The 15,554-nt window shown below is 45.5% G+C and overlaps 1 protein-coding gene across 1 annotated transcript in view; it reads left to right on the top strand.

Annotated features, from left to right (window-relative positions):
• Positions 1-15,554, top strand: part of LOC144173135 (phospholipid-transporting ATPase ABCA3-like) — a 29,318-nt gene that overhangs the window by 12,160 nt on the left and 1,604 nt on the right. The window contains exons 6-8 of the mRNA XM_077701650.1: positions 5,830-6,002; positions 9,652-9,862; positions 14,627-14,792. Of these exons, the coding sequence (XP_077557776.1) occupies positions 5,830-6,002; positions 9,652-9,862; positions 14,627-14,792 (550 nt within the window). The remainder of the gene's footprint in view (positions 1-5,829; positions 6,003-9,651; positions 9,863-14,626; positions 14,793-15,554) is intronic.

Below are 15,554 nucleotides of genomic sequence, written 5' to 3'. Positions count from 1 at the left end.
ACACTCACTTGTTGGTACAAAAAAAAGCAAACTTTGAGATAACTAGTGTTGCCGTAGTCAAATGCAAGCAATAATCATGGCTGCATTAGTGTCAACACAGATTCACTCTCTCAAAAGTACAAATTTTTCAACTGTTGACTGCGTCGACACACTGCGGTTCAGCGCGTTCCAGTCGCGCATGACTCGTGCAAACATGTGACAGAAAATTTACCACCGCTTTCTGAAGGAAGTTGAAACTAGTGCGTTGTAACTTTCGCTGAAAGTGCGTCCAATCGAGTGTCAAACCATCAGACTAAAATCGCAAATGCAAAACGAACGCATGCGAATATTTTTGCGCGCTAAGTAAACACAACTACGAACGATATAAGTGTATACCGATACGTGGTTTAAAGGTATACTATTGTCCTGCTTCATAATCGTTGCGTGTATTTTCTTATCTAGAACACCATTCCTTTTTCCCGATTTTAGGTTACCCTTTTCACACAATGCAAGCCCGGTTTCACGCACGCGCCGTGTGTCCAGAGTAGTTAAAAGAGCTTTTCGGTCGACCAACCGGTCTATGGGGAAATGCATTACTTGTTTGACAGGACGTCATCTGTCGCGCTAAGAAAGTTTTCGCTTTTAAAACGTTCGTGCAAGGGAAGTGCGTGACAATGTTTGTTTTGTGTTTGGCGCTTGCAGTTAACCTTATTATAAATGGCCGGATTTATTTTCAAGGAGTTATGTAGGAGCAGGCAAAAACATTTCAAGCTATGAAGCTTATCGCGGCTTGCCAACGGGAAAGATCCCTTCTTATCCCGCCTATAACGATTATAAATGAAACGAACTGACTTACTGTGTACTCTTTTCAAGCGTGCGTGTATTTTTGCTTGTAAAAGAGAACCACGGAACATGCGCATATACGAGAATTAGAATTAAAATTAGGCAACCAGCAGCGCAACGTGCTAAGAGCACGTTGCGCTGCTGGTTGTTTCGCAAGAAGCAGCGCCGTTTTCTATATCCTGGTGGTTCGGGGGGTCATTTCTTGTAGGAACGATGCCAGAGTCTCGGTTCGTAGCATTCACATTCCGTTAGTGTCAGCACCCTGTCCTAGACAGCAACAGCCGGGGTTATCACGAGTCACGCACGGGCGCCCACACAAAGAAGACATGTAAGGTAACGTCAGGATAAGGCCGAGAAGGACGAAGAGTTGAGGCGGCGCACACAAAAATACGCTAGTTTTTGATATTGTTCTCGACCAGTCAGATTGCAAATAATACAAATGGCAGGGAGGAACGGATGCATTCATCACGGCCGTCTTTCTTTACACCATGCTTCAGTGTCAACCCCATAGATCGTTGGCACGGCATGCTGCAGGCAGTCGGTGATAACGGCTCGAGAAATCGTCACTCCTTTAACGACGCCCTCTCTTTAGTAGGAAAAGTGCTGCGCTCACAGCGGTCCCTCTCGGGTGCAACGTGCCTATAGGCTAGAATTATTGTTTGTGGTGTCGAATAGCGAAGGATTCGCTTAACAAAAAGTAACTTACTTAGGGCCTTTGTAATAAACTTGACATTCGCAGTCTTAAAGTCCCAGCGTATAGGCACGCTGTGCTGATGTGCGCAGGCAGCAGCGCTATTTTCTGCTGGCTCAGGGCGTCATTTCTATTGTGAAAGATGCCACGCTCATCACGACCGCGGTTCGTAACATTCAACTTATGCAGTCATTGCCCGGCTGAACGAGACACCAACAGCCATTATTATCATAAGTGAAGCCACGGGCGCCCACACACAGAATTCTCTTGGTAATGTCGTAAGAGAAGCCAAGAAGAACGAAAAGTTTAAGCGGCGCAAGTGACAAGGCGCCAGTCGCTGAAAATGTAGCCGATCAATCAGGTTAAAAAAATTGATTGATTGATTGATTGATTGATTGATTGATTGATTGATTGATTGATTGATTGATTGATTGATTGATTGATTGATTGATTGATTGATTGATTGATTGATTGATTGTAGGGTTTAACCCGCCGACGCAAAGCAGGCGATGAGGCGCGCCACAGTGGAGGGCTCCGGATTAATTTTCACCACCTGAGGATTTTTAAAATCAGGTTGAAAATAATCAATAAGCAATCTATGCATTCATAACGCCTGTCATTCTTTACACCTTGTCTCAGTGTCAGCCCGTGGACAGTTGGCGTGGCAGGCTGCAGGTAGGGGGTGATAGGATGGACACTCTCTTGTCGAGGCCCTAGCGTGCACTACAGGCAGCCTTATTACTAAAAGTGCTGCACTCACAGCGGCCTCTGCCTGGTTCACAGTGCTTATACAAAAGGTTGTCGTCATTTTCTAATTTTTTGTCAGTGACACGGCGACTGCTTTCGGTGTAGTTTTAGGGGCGAAACTCGTCTTGCTCAGGCCCTGTCCCGGCCGTACACGGAACATTGTACACGGCACATTGATGATGATTGTGGCAGGATCCCCCTAGAGATTGGCCAACCAAAGATTGGCCGAAGAGTTCATAACGTTCAACGCATTCGTTGCTACCCAACAAGGAGGAGAGGAAGAAGAAGTTGTCGTTCATCGCATGCGAGCTCAAGACTCTTGCTCGGGCCCTGTCCCGTACCTCGTTGCTGCCATACACGGCGGAATGATGATGATTGTGGCAGGATCCCCCGAGGGATTGGGCAACCAAAGATTGGCCGAAGAGGTCAAAACGTTCAACGCGTTCGTTGCTACCCAACAAAGAGGACAGGAAGAAGAAGAGGTTGTCGTTCGTCGCCTACGAGCTGAAGAGACGTACCGTGGGTACGCGACACAAGACGCTCTGCAGAAGGCGACGGCCAAGATGGCTAGAATGTCACACACCGAATTTGGCAACTTACGCATGGAGATTCTCATCGTCCCAAACAAGCCCTACAAATCGCCACAAACATCGACGTCGTCGACGGGCTTGTCAACGGAGCGGTGGAAAGCTTGACGTGTCGAGTCTTTATATGATGTGTGGGCGAATGTTTCACGGTTTTGCCGATAAGAATTTTAGCTTCGCCCCTCTCATCATCATTCACTTCGTGGAGGTGGCGGGATTTTTCCATTCGCATTCGCGACAGCAGTTTTCGACGTTTTTTAGCTAGTTATTAACTAACTGATCCTGATAGCTGTCTATTCTCTGATAGAGAATGCAATCATCTGCAAACAGTCTTGTTTTTACTTCAACTGCATCTGCGATGTCATTGATAAAATAGCGCAGCTTGTAGTGGTGCAAGGCTGGAGAAACACGGGAGCTGGCGGCCCCTCTTCCGTAGCTTTCCACCGCTCCGTTGACAAGCCCGTCGACGACGTCGATGTTTGTGGCGATTTGTAGGGCTTGTTTGGCGGCCTTCGTCAGAGACCCGGCTGTTGCATCTCACAAGGATTTCCGGACTTGATTGTAGGGTTTAACGCACCGACGCAACGCAGGCGATGGGGCGCGCCGTAGTGGGGGGCTCCGGATTATTTTGACCGTAGGGATATTCAACGTGCGCCGAAATCTCGCACACACGGGCGTTTTTGCTTTCGCCTCTATCATAAAAGTTGCCGCAGCCAACGGGAAAAGAACCCGCGTCCTCGTGCCCAGCAGCCCAACGTTTTAGCCACTGAGCAGATTGGCGAGCTTGCCGCCGAAAGTTCTCCATGACCGGCAGACCTGGATTGTTTCGTCCGCCGCCTTTCACATTCCTCCCAGAGTGGACCGCATGAGCACGCGCTAGTTCCCGCGGCCTAATCCAAATCCAACGCCCGCACTACGAACCCAAGGAAAATGCTGTGATCCCGTAATACGATTACAACTCAATCGGAGAGACCCCGGTTTCATTGCGCGAGGGACCCAGATTGGATTCCGACCCTTGGGAAACGTTTTTTTTTTTCTAATCGGATGCACATGTTATTGTTCCCCGCCACTGCTGACACTCGGGCATTTGGGGTGACCCAGTGGTTAGGTTTCCGCTTTCATGCCGCAAAGGTCCCGGTTTCGATTTCCGAAACCTCAATACCCACATTTCTTTCCTCGAATCTTCGAGGCTTTTTGGTGCGACGTGTGGAAAAATTATTCACCTCTCCGAGCTTTCTCGTAGCATATTCTTTGGTTGTTGTCTGTTTGCACTATGTTAGCATTCGGAGAGGCGCCGCTTTCATAACGCGAAGGACCCAGGTTGGATTCCGGCCACTGGGGCGTTTTTTTAGGTGCGGAGTACCTTAGGACTTCACAATGTCCGTCCGCATCCGTGTGCAAAGCATTTACAATCGCAAAAAATAAAACAACAACCGGCAGGATTCCAGCCTGTGTCTGGTAGACCAGACAGAGTTGGTGTCAGTCGTCTTACCCATTGGGCGACGACCGTGAATTAGTAACCGAAAGTCAAGCGGCTTACTCCCTCGCCTGTAACGGTGCGCAGTACCTCAGGACCTCCCAATGTCCGTTCGCGTCCATCCGTGCCGACACCACCATCAAGCGAAATTGAAGCGCAATTCGATTTGAGCCGTCAGTTGCAGTTTCATTTAGGGAATAATCAAGGTGCAACTCACGGCTCAAATTGAATGACTGTCGGGGCGCAACTCGGATGTCACTCGGGGCGCAAGTTGGGTGTCATTTCGAGTCCCCGTACTGCGCACCCTCGCCATCATGCACGGAGTGGAGATGCTGCCATTTTTCAGCAAATTATCACTAACTAAAATAAGATTTAATAAGGAACTAGCTGCCAGATGTGCACGCGCTGGAGTGACAATGAGTTGTGTGATATTGCTGACCCGACTGCTGCCGCGACCGCATCCTGCCACGGTGGAGGAGTTCCTCCGGTCGTGTACCAGGATATCAAAGCGCTCGTACCAAATGCACTGGGCAACTTTTTGCACGAAACGTGGGGCACATAGACAGAGAACAAACTGTATATTTTGATTTCATTCGTCGGTAGCTATTCAACAGACAACGAGACAGAGCCGCATAAATATTGATATGCAGACTGCCATTCAATTATCGCGAAATGGCGCACCATCTTGATGACGCGACTAGCATTTAGGTCTTGAATGTTCTGTTTGTGATCACGCTAAACGACGTTGTTTTTGTAAACATATAAGGAAATAAAATTGAGGTTACATCGTTCGTTATTTTGGGCCCCTGAACAAACCAATAGTGGTCTTCATACTTTATCTTACTTTAGAAACACTTTATTCTTGTAATTCATTTTCTACTTTATCTAACCTCAGACCTCCTCAAAAAGAGCGGAAGTGGTGATAGTACCCACATGTGCGACAAGAAACCCCATTCTCTAGCGGTGCTAGTAGTTTTCTTGAGGTTTTCTACTATTTTATCACTGTCATCACGTACCATTACGACCATCTTTTACATTTCAGGCCTTATACGGGGTTATATAAATTGACTTTTATTCAGTATTTCACTTTTGTGCATCATTAATATTTCGGGTACGAAACCGCTGCAATAATTCGACCTTCCACGATAGAATCGCCACTCTTTCGCTTAGCAGCCCTCGCTCCAGAAACCCAGGCATAATATTAAAACGAGCACGAACTGTTTGCGTTATACCGTAAAGTTTCATTCACTATATTTTATACTCAGAGATATGTCTCCGTGAAAGCATAACTTCAAATTCTAATATTTTTACTGGTAATTACTTTGTAAAACTTAATTAGTTCCATAACGGATATCTGTGAGACAGATTAGACACTATACCCTTTCTTCGAATTAAACCGACGTATAGCAGCACTCAAAGTTTCAAAGAAATCCGCGTCCATGGAACGTCTTTCTTTAATTATAAACGCTACAGCCTTTTGCAGGACTAAGATTTTGTTGCCACTGCAGGTAATCATCATGGACGAACCAACGGCATACATGGACCCGCACAGTCGCCGCGAGATGTGGGAGCTGTTGCTTACAATCCGTCGCAGCTGTACCATCCTTCTCACTACGCAAAATCTCGACGAGGCGGATGTCCTTGGGGACCGCATTGCCATTATGATCAATGGGCGCATCAGGTGCGTTTTGAGGGCCTCGCACTATCTGTGGCGCCCGTCCTTTAGATGCCCACCAAAAGTTAGCTACTCAAAAGCCCCTAAAGTTTTCAGCTGTAAGGGTTGTCACAAGTATATGTCGAAATGTGTGACCATCATCAGACGGAATGACGGTGAGGAATTCGTACAAGAGCTGCCGTTAGTTGAACGCCTGCAGTTGCGGCATGTCGGTTTACTGTCTCAGCGGCCTTTCTGCAGCAAAAAGAAAAAATTCTGAATTAAATCTGAGGTATCATTTGCAACATAATGTTTCTAGCTATAGCAGTCTCTTTTATTTAGGTTATTTCAAACGCGGTTTGCTCTCGAAGAGAAAGTACCTTGGTCGCAGGTAGAAAATGCCATTTTTTATCTTACATTGCGCGTCATCAACAAGCTTCATGCCATATAAACTATGATGAGGCAACATCATTGTGAAGCCTGATCAGGAGGTTGCCACGTCAGCTCGGTTAACTCTGAATCGGGAAGTCACCGCAACAGGAGCATTTTAGTCCTGAAACAAAATATACTTCTTAAAGGGAAGCTGAAGCGCTTTCCAAAAAATTTTAGTTAGATTAACAGTTATATAGTTTCTTGCGCGCTGATTCCGAATATCACATTGAAATTTATCGTACATGAGTCCAAGTGGCATTTATCTTGCAAAAAGCGCCGCCCCGTTTGAAAGACGCGCGCTTTTCGTCTTTTGACGCCCCTGATTGGTTGCGCCCGTCATGACGTCAAAGGAGGACACCCTTCGGCCGCGCGGGTTGTCGGAAGCATTGCGAACGATCGCACGGTTGCCTTTGCGGCAATTTAGCTTGCAGTTTAATTTTCGCACATGACTGGAAGTTTGTTTTATAATTTCTCGTGCTGTTGGTTCAATTATCTAGGAGCTTAAATTTGCTTTACACGACATAGAACCCCAAAGCAGTGACTGTGACGTCAACTAGTGGGTTCCATCAAATATTTTTGAATTAGGCAACCAGCATAGGGGGATTTTATACCTTATGTTAATATTAGGTACTGCCTTAACTGTTTCTTATTATACACAAAACCATTTATGCCGAAGATTAATGGGCGTTTTATAAACAATCTACCAGAGAAAAGCACGTACGTGCACTGCGCGAAAAAATAGCGTTCATGCGCTGTAAACGTATATGCGAGACACATCTTGCCGGTACACGCATAAACCAACAAGCAGACTCTGCTTCCGCATTTCCTTTGTTCGTTGTCGCCCACCCCAGCCCCGTTACTCATCCCGGTAAACAGACCCACACGCGCGCGCCATTTCGGCAGCGGCGCTACGGCGCCTCCGCGATTGCTAGCTGCACTTCGATGAGTGGCGTCTTACTGCTTCACATGCATTTATTCTAAAAACACTGCAGCATACTAGTGCCTTCTCAGCATTATTGGCTGTAGTAGGGGTTGATTTTCGCTTGTGCGTTGCGCATTCTGCTACAATATTACGGCCACCTCGTTATAATTAACAAACCAGTCGGACAAGGCAGTTACGTTGTAGTTACGTTACTTTAGGTAATAATCACCAAACGTTTGTGATAATGAATCGTTGGCCTGTTTCAGCATTTCTAGATTTAAACATTTACCGCGCTAGTCGGACAGAGGCCGTATATTTACTCTTCGCTCCTAATTTTTTTTAGTGTCATCATTATATATATATCACCGACTATCACTGGAGCACACTTGAGGTTCAATGTCAACAAGTGCTTGCCAGGTTATAATATGCAGCCACACGGAATCTTGGGCAAAAAATTAGGCCCCCGCAGTCAACACAAATTATGGCACGGTGGTGGTTTGGAGTGGTGTTTTTCTTTTAATTCCAGACAAACATCACCTTATCGCGACATGTACACTTGCAAAATAAGTAATCTGGCTGTCTTGGTTCTTTTACTTTGTAGGAATACTGTTTACCACTTAGCCGGGACAGAACTTCTATCAGGATTGGCCCCTTGTTTTAGTTTCGCCAAAAAAATGTTTTTTTTAACACTGTCCTGAGCCCATAGGGAAAGAAAACCGACGCGTTTAACGAAACAAGTATTTCCTGAACAAATGTGACTTGGTTTCTAGAATGGAACGAAACAACCCCGGCCAAAGTACAGCAGTACTCCCCATCCTTCCTAAATCTAGAATCTAATGTGAACATTCACGTCCGTCGCATAAAAAAAAAAACCGCATTGGAGCGGTTTACAAAGTATTTAACGTAGTGTAGTATATTCTCTGTCATCAAGCACAGCCACCTCGGCTGTCGCTTCTGTATGTTATCAAGCATCCCGGCGTGGCATTATTCTGCTTAGGAATACGGCATGATAACGTATGCCTCGTTTGGCGTTCGTGCATACTTTCTGAACACGAAAATTGTACAAATGAGTGCTATCAACCACAACAACAACAAGTATCATTCACAAGGAAACACGGCGAAAAGAGCATGGCCGAGGCGGCCGATCCGGCCGGAAGTCCAGGTATGACGTTTTTCAGCCGGTTTTCGCCCGCGCTCTTCGGTCTTCCGGCATCGCGCGGCGAGGTGGGGGCGGGGCATCGGGCCACTTTTGTTTGCTCATTGCGCCGCTTCTATTGCATGTATTGCGAAAAGATTTCGTACACATGAACTATTCAATGTGTACTTGCTGCTATTCAACCTTTCTTTTAATTGTAAAACCGCTTCACCTTCCCTTTAAGTAAAAGAGGGCGGGTTTTGAAGTGCGAAAAACGAGGAAACTTAAAAGAACGAAGATAAAAAAAATATCTGCGTTCATGTAATGCTCCCATCCTTGTCCCTTCCTGGAGAACTGAGTGTAGACAGCTTTGAAAGAGAGAATCTGAGGCTTTTAGGCGCATAGCTTTGGGGAGAATGGGGTGTGAATGTACACACTCACGAATATGTTGTAGTGTCTTTCGGTGGCTTTCTCAATAAGCAATTCATCGAAGAGAAAGTCAAATTATAGCTAACAAGCCCACGCGAAACCAGGGCAGAACCTTCAACGATTACCGCATTATGAGCTGCTAAACACTGTTGCCAAATGTACCGGAGAACAAACGTTACAAACTAAAACAACTTAGCTTGATTTATTCTAATTACAGCAGCACTGCCAGCTTCTGTAACGTAAAAATAGTACAGACCTCCCATCTATATCATACGGACGAGACATTTTTTGCCTTTGTTTTGTAAGCTATATTACTACCCCTTTATGATGAACTGCTTTCGCAGCGTCAGTACATATCTCACCACATTGACCATAATCACAAAGTTGGTGTCGAATCATCTAACACACAAAGTACTTTGCTCAGTAATTCCCAAAACGTCCCGTGAATGTAACCGTCTTCCCGCCCATATCTTTTACACCAGTGATAATCACTTTTTCCGCAAGTATTGGCAAAGATTGTATAATCAAGACAATGTATTTCGTGTACTTGCACTGCACTGTTCTGTAACCACTCCCCCCTCTAATGCTCATGGTCTTAAAGGTAAAATGAATGAATGAAAGAATGAATGAATGAAAGAATAATAAATAAATACATAAATAAATCAATAAATAAAAAGTAAATAAATAAATATCATTTCGTATTGTTTCTTTTCGAAGTGAAATTGCAGCGTTTACAACACTTGTGTGGCAATCTGCAGATGCATCGGCTCGACAACATTCCTGAAACAGCAGTTTGGTACCGGCTATCACATGCGAATAAACAAAATGGACGGATGCAAAGTTACACTCATCGAAAAGGTGCTGCGAAAGTACGCCCCCAAGGCCGCCCTCCAGAGTGACTCCGACAGGGAGGCGGTGTTCGTGCTGGGCCAAATTGCTACAACGCAGAACATCATCACGATGTTCACTGTGAGTGCTCTTTAGCTGTTCTTTGGATATTTTTTGTGCGCGCGAAATTCTGCTTCAAGGGATCCCCTGCTATCCGGAATGGTCCTCGCAGTATGAACAGTGCTAATCCATGTCACGCCATCCACATTACGTCTTGTGGTGTGCTTACAATTCCCATGCCTCTTGCTTGGCACATACTTGAAATGAAGCTCAATAAAAGCATGTTTGCAGACTGCTTAATTATTCAAGTGTCACAAAAAGGTCTCAGCTAGCGTAGTACGCTATCCAGTAGCTACTACTTTCTGTGTATCAGCTCGTCCCCACGTGGGTTATTTAGCTCTTCATGGGGCACGTCTTGGCAGTTCTCTTAAAACTGCAGGTTTAGGTGCGAATAAAAGAAGCCCGAAAGTGGTTTTTGCGAATAAGAGCTATGCGGTACTGCAACCTACGGCCAGTACTGCACGCTTTAAACTTGAACACATATATTCTTCCAACCGTCCAGCCTCGCCATTCGCCCTATTAATGGAGTATTGGGCTCGAGTTGCGGAAATCCGAGGTTCGATTTTTGTTTCGGTTGCTGCTGATTTTTTTTCCGCGACTCCCTTCCTGTAATTCATCTTTGGGGAGCATCTGAGCGGATTACCCGGTTTTGGACTGACCGTTTGTCAACTACCATTGAGTCCCCGAAAGGTTGAATGATTGTGGCAAAGTCGGTATCCCCCAAAAAATCAACGTTCGTTCTTTTTTGCATGATATTGTGTATTTGTCGGCTACCTATCCAGGCCAACACTCGCAACAACCGAACTGTCACTAATCTTACCAAATCTTTCAATAGCGTTTTCACGTGCTACGTTGCATCTCCTATATACACCGTAGAATGAAGGATGAGATTGTCTTACTCATCTCAAGAGTCAGCTACTGCCCCTACCTTACACTTACTTTAAGGGGAATTCAGTATTGGTAGACTCACACGCAAAGCACTTACTCCTAACTTCCCCATGACTACATCCCGTGAGCGCCCTCTAAGTTATGAACTCCACATCACGGTTGCTGAACTCTTCCAAAGACGTTACTCCAGTCACGGTCGGCAATTCGCCGAAGCCTTTAAAGATTCTGTCTAAAAGACTGAAATTTGTGAACAGACGTGTTATTACGTACGCTGTAAATCGGGTGGCTGAGGCCTCTGTCAGGCCACGTTCACCTTTAGTCTCAGCCTCCCCTTGGTTTTGCCAAGAAATAAAAATAAAAAATAAAAAAAAAACGTTTCAGGCTTGTAGGTTTAAAATATTGTGTAGTCACCATTCTTTGCGGCATAGCCAGTCAACAACCCCTCCCTCATTACTGGCAAGAACGTGTAACGCTAGGACACGACAAAGCCGGCTAACTGGTACTTCACACACCAAACATTTTTACACCCTTTTTGGCCGAAAAAGGTCTAAAACTCTTGCCTCAAGGCGCACACCTTTAAAAGGTATTTTGGCTAAAAAGGGTGCAAAGATGAAAAAAGGGTGTTCTTGTGAACACCCTAAATAAAGGGTGTAAGGTTGCTTAACCCCCGCTCCCCCTCCAAAAAAAAAAGGTGTGGGCAGCCCAGCTACGAGCGACATTGTGTATCGGCTGAGCGCGCAGCAAGACATACAGACACATTCAACACGCAAAAGTCCCACTTGAACCACGAATGAACTGAGCAAGAAAGCCAGCGAGATGCATTGGAATGCCGAGTACATACTTCCTTCGAAATATATCTGCTCCTCTTGCTTTTATAACCATCAGAGAAAAGTCCTCTGATAGCGTCGGCGGGCTAGATATTTTAGCGCCAATTTTGGAATAATGCATTTTAACGTGAGAAATACAAGTCAGCATACGGATTTGCAGAAACGCTTTAATCGTGAAGTGGCAATAATGTTCAATAAGTCGTAGAATTTGATTAATACCATACAAATATTCCACAACCCACCAAGAAGAATGTTGATTGTTTCAACACCCTTTCTTTCGCAGGGGTGTAAAGCTACAAATTACTGTGTTGGAAACTAAGAAACGGTGTGAAAGACCGCCAACTAAGAAAAACGGTGTAAAAGACCTTCAACTTTGGAGGTATTTTGTACCCATTTACATGGATGGAATGAAGATTTCTATAGCGGGGGATGTTTTGTACCTCATAATGTTTAAAATAATATTGATTGCCATAATTTGTTACCATGCATGCGGTGGAGCTGTTTAAGCTTGAGCTAGGTTAGATTGCGTTATCGAAATAATACCAAGAAAAAGAACTGGGTGCACCGTGGCAGATAGGGTATTATAACATTGAAGCAATTTTTGAGCATTTTCGAGTGTGAGCACAAGGGGTGCATGCCTATGCGCACCTCTTACTACAGTCGAGTCCACTTATAACAATGTTGAGGTGCCATGAAAATATCATTGTTATAACCGAATATTGTTATAAGCGGGTTATGCCGAAAATAACAAAGAAAACGTGACAAACAAGAGCATTTAATGAGGGGAACATGATAAACAAGAGCACTTAATGAGGGGGAAGTTGCTTAACAGTGACCACAGAACAGGAACAGTGACAACAGGCAAGGAAAACGACGCTGGTAAGCACCAGACTCGAAACACGTGTAAACGGCGGAGCTGGAGACGTGGCCAAATTAGCGAAGAATAGGGGAGGTCAGCACAGTGCACACAGCGCTGCTGCTACGGCGGTTTAGGTGCCCCGGTGCTTTTTCTACAGGCGGCGCACCCTCAGAATGGACTGCCCCACTGCCCGTAGAGGCGCCCATCCGGTCCTCCACCCCCTTCTCCGCGTCGCCGCGGCAGGCGAAAGCAGCGGTGGCATGCGAGCCTCTTCGGCGCGCACTCGCCGCGTGCGAGGCCAAGTGCGCTATCGCCTGGCCGCCGCGCGTATGCTCTCATGCCCTTTTGCGTAATAGGCGGGGTTGGGGTGGCATTGTCGCAGCGTTTTTGCATTTTTGTTTTGTTCAGGGTTAGTTCCAGTGCCCACATTTAATTGTTATAACCGATATTGCATCATGACAGCATTATTATAAGCTGTTTATTATAAGCTGTTTATTTTGCCATAGAATACAATGAAAAGCTGATGGTGCCGCTGCTGTCCATTGTTATATCCGATATATTGTTAAAACCGGTATTGTTATAAGTGAACTCGACTGTATAACATTTCAAGGGTAAGAGTCTTTTGGGGATACTAAAACGAAGAAAATGGCGCAGCTTGTACTAGTGAGGCAAGGCTGGAGAAACAGCGGAGCTCGGAGGTCGACCAAGCTTGTTTCCCCCCCCCCTCCCCCCTGAATCTTCTGTCAGTGTGGGGGATGCAATGTAACAGCCTCGTAAAATCTGTCTAAACTTGAACTCACCCATCAGCACTCAGCCTAGTCAAGCAAGAGCATCGCAAAACCTAACAAAATTTTGCAAAACTTAGCAAAGCCTAGCAAAACCTAGCAAAACATAGCAACACCAGAAGAAGCTAGGTCCACCTTCAGGTTCACCGTTTTTTGTTTTGCAAATGAACACCTATTTCACACTCTTTCAGCACCCTGCAGAAAACCAGTGTTGCTGCAGTCGGTCAACACCATTATCGTAACAGAAAAAGAGTGTAAAGCTACAAATTAGGGGGTGGGAACCTAAGAAAAAGGGTGTACCGACTTCCAAATGCCCTTATTCCACTTATACCACACCTTTTTTGGCAATGAGGGAGAAAAACGTTTAGTGTGATTGTATAATCTTTTTAATTTTAGAAGTTCAAATTGACGTTTCACGTGCCAGAGCTAAACTTTGGCCATGAGGCGCACCGCACATGGAAACCAGCGATCATTGCAGACGAACAATATTTTTTTTTTGCTTTTGAACATTCCTTGCGAGGCGGAGAGGAGGGTATCCGAGGATGTCTTGTACTTCACAGTGCATTAAACATGCATGCATGGCCTCAATCAATCAAAAGCTGAACATCTTTTTCCCACCTTTTTAACACCCTATCAAAAAGTGTTGAAGTTGGTCAACACCCTTTTTTCTACAAAAGAACGGTGCAGTGCTACGAATAAGGGTGTTGAGGTTCAAGAAAAGGGGTTTAATGGCCTCCCAACACCATTTTTCCACTTTAGCTACACCCTTTTCGGCCACAAATGGTGTAAAAATGTTTGGTGTGCATCTTTGGAGAAAATACAGTGGAACCCAATGTGGAGCACAACGAGCGCTATACGAATGGACACGGGCGGGCGCTAGTACCACAAATTACGGCCATAAGACGGGCCCCCTGCATATACGCAGCCGAGGGTCTGGTTATTTTGTGTGAAGCTCTCTCAGCATACTTTCAGGAAGTGCGAGGTCACAAAAGTGGAATCTAACACCTCTTATAGAAGTTTAGATAGAACGGGAGAATACCCACTGCGGGGAAAGGTCGCCAATTTCATGTTGTAGAAGAGGGAACACGGATAGTGGGGGTGACAAAGGTACGTTCTCCAGGCTTCTAGGAGCCCACCTCCCCTGCTGTTCTTTCCAGCAGTGGGTACGAGCTGACAGGGGAGCAAAGACTGAGTACGTGCAATAATCCCAGCGTTCGAATTTTGGGTGCAATACTTTCACCCACACGCAAAACTGGTTCCAATTATTCAGCACAAATAAAAACAGACTTCTATTTTTAGAAACGGAGTTCGGAATAAAATTTCTGTTGAGGTTGTCGTAGGTGGCTATTTCAATGGCCCAAAAGTGCACCCGTCATCGCTCAACAGCAACGTAGTGAGCAAAAGTAACTTTTTTGCCTGCGTACAGGAGCTAGAGAACAAGAGCAAGGTCCTGCGCATCCATTCCATGGGCCTAGCCGTGACGTCTTTGGAAGACGTGGTAATCCTAGTAGGCGAAGACCAGCCCACCTATGGCCGCCACGAACGCCCAGCCGCCGGAGGCGACGAGCAGCAGGTTCAAGTGGGCGTCCACGGTGAGAGAGGGTGATACGAACCTCTATTTTGAAACAGCAGCTAGCATTCGGTCTCCGTCGGGAGCAAGCTTCAAAAAGTCTTCAATTATGTTGTGCCAGTCTTAGCTCCCCTTCGTTTTGTACAACAATACGCATGTAATTGCGTTCGTTATCCCCAACGACTGAAGGGCCACCTGGTCCGGTAGAAATAGAAAAATCCGTTCCCAGTTAGACTTAAGATGTAGGTGGAAGTATACTAGGGAGGCCTTGGCAACAAAAGCAGCACACACTCACCAGAAGGCGATTTGGCCTCACTGTGGGCAGTATTCCGCTGGAACATTCCATACCGTGAAAGACCTTGGTCCAGCGGGACTCTTATGCCGGAGAAAGAATGAATGAATGAATGAATGAATGAATGAATGAATGAATGAATGAATGAATGAATGAATGAATGAATGAATGAATGAATGAATGAACTTTTAGGCTGGCACCGAAGCATTTACCTCGGCGAGAGCACGCGCTAGTTGACGAGCACTTGAATGCAGAGGTTGCGCCCTAACGGGCATATTATGAGATTATTTTGCGTTTAGAGTAGTCGTTCGTGCATCGAAGTTATCTCTTCTACTTAATTCCATTCCTTGAGTTAGTGAATTTTCTGTCAGCTGTGAATTTCTCAAGATATTAATGACAAAAGGTTGTCCTAGATGGCGACAGTGACCGTCGTTTGGTTTTACTGCAATAAACGCGATTCGTTCAAATGAATAGGGTGTCGATATTTCATAA

Source organism: Haemaphysalis longicornis, unplaced genomic scaffold, assembly GCF_048455015.1.
Source record: "Haemaphysalis longicornis isolate Haplotype H1 unplaced genomic scaffold, Haemaphysalis longicornis Haplotype H1 scaffold_29, whole genome shotgun sequence".
In the NCBI taxonomy this organism is placed as follows: domain Eukaryota; kingdom Metazoa; phylum Arthropoda; class Arachnida; order Ixodida; family Ixodidae; genus Haemaphysalis; species Haemaphysalis longicornis.
Note: the sequence above shows the minus strand (reverse complement) of the source record. Positions and strands in the feature narration are given on the sequence as shown.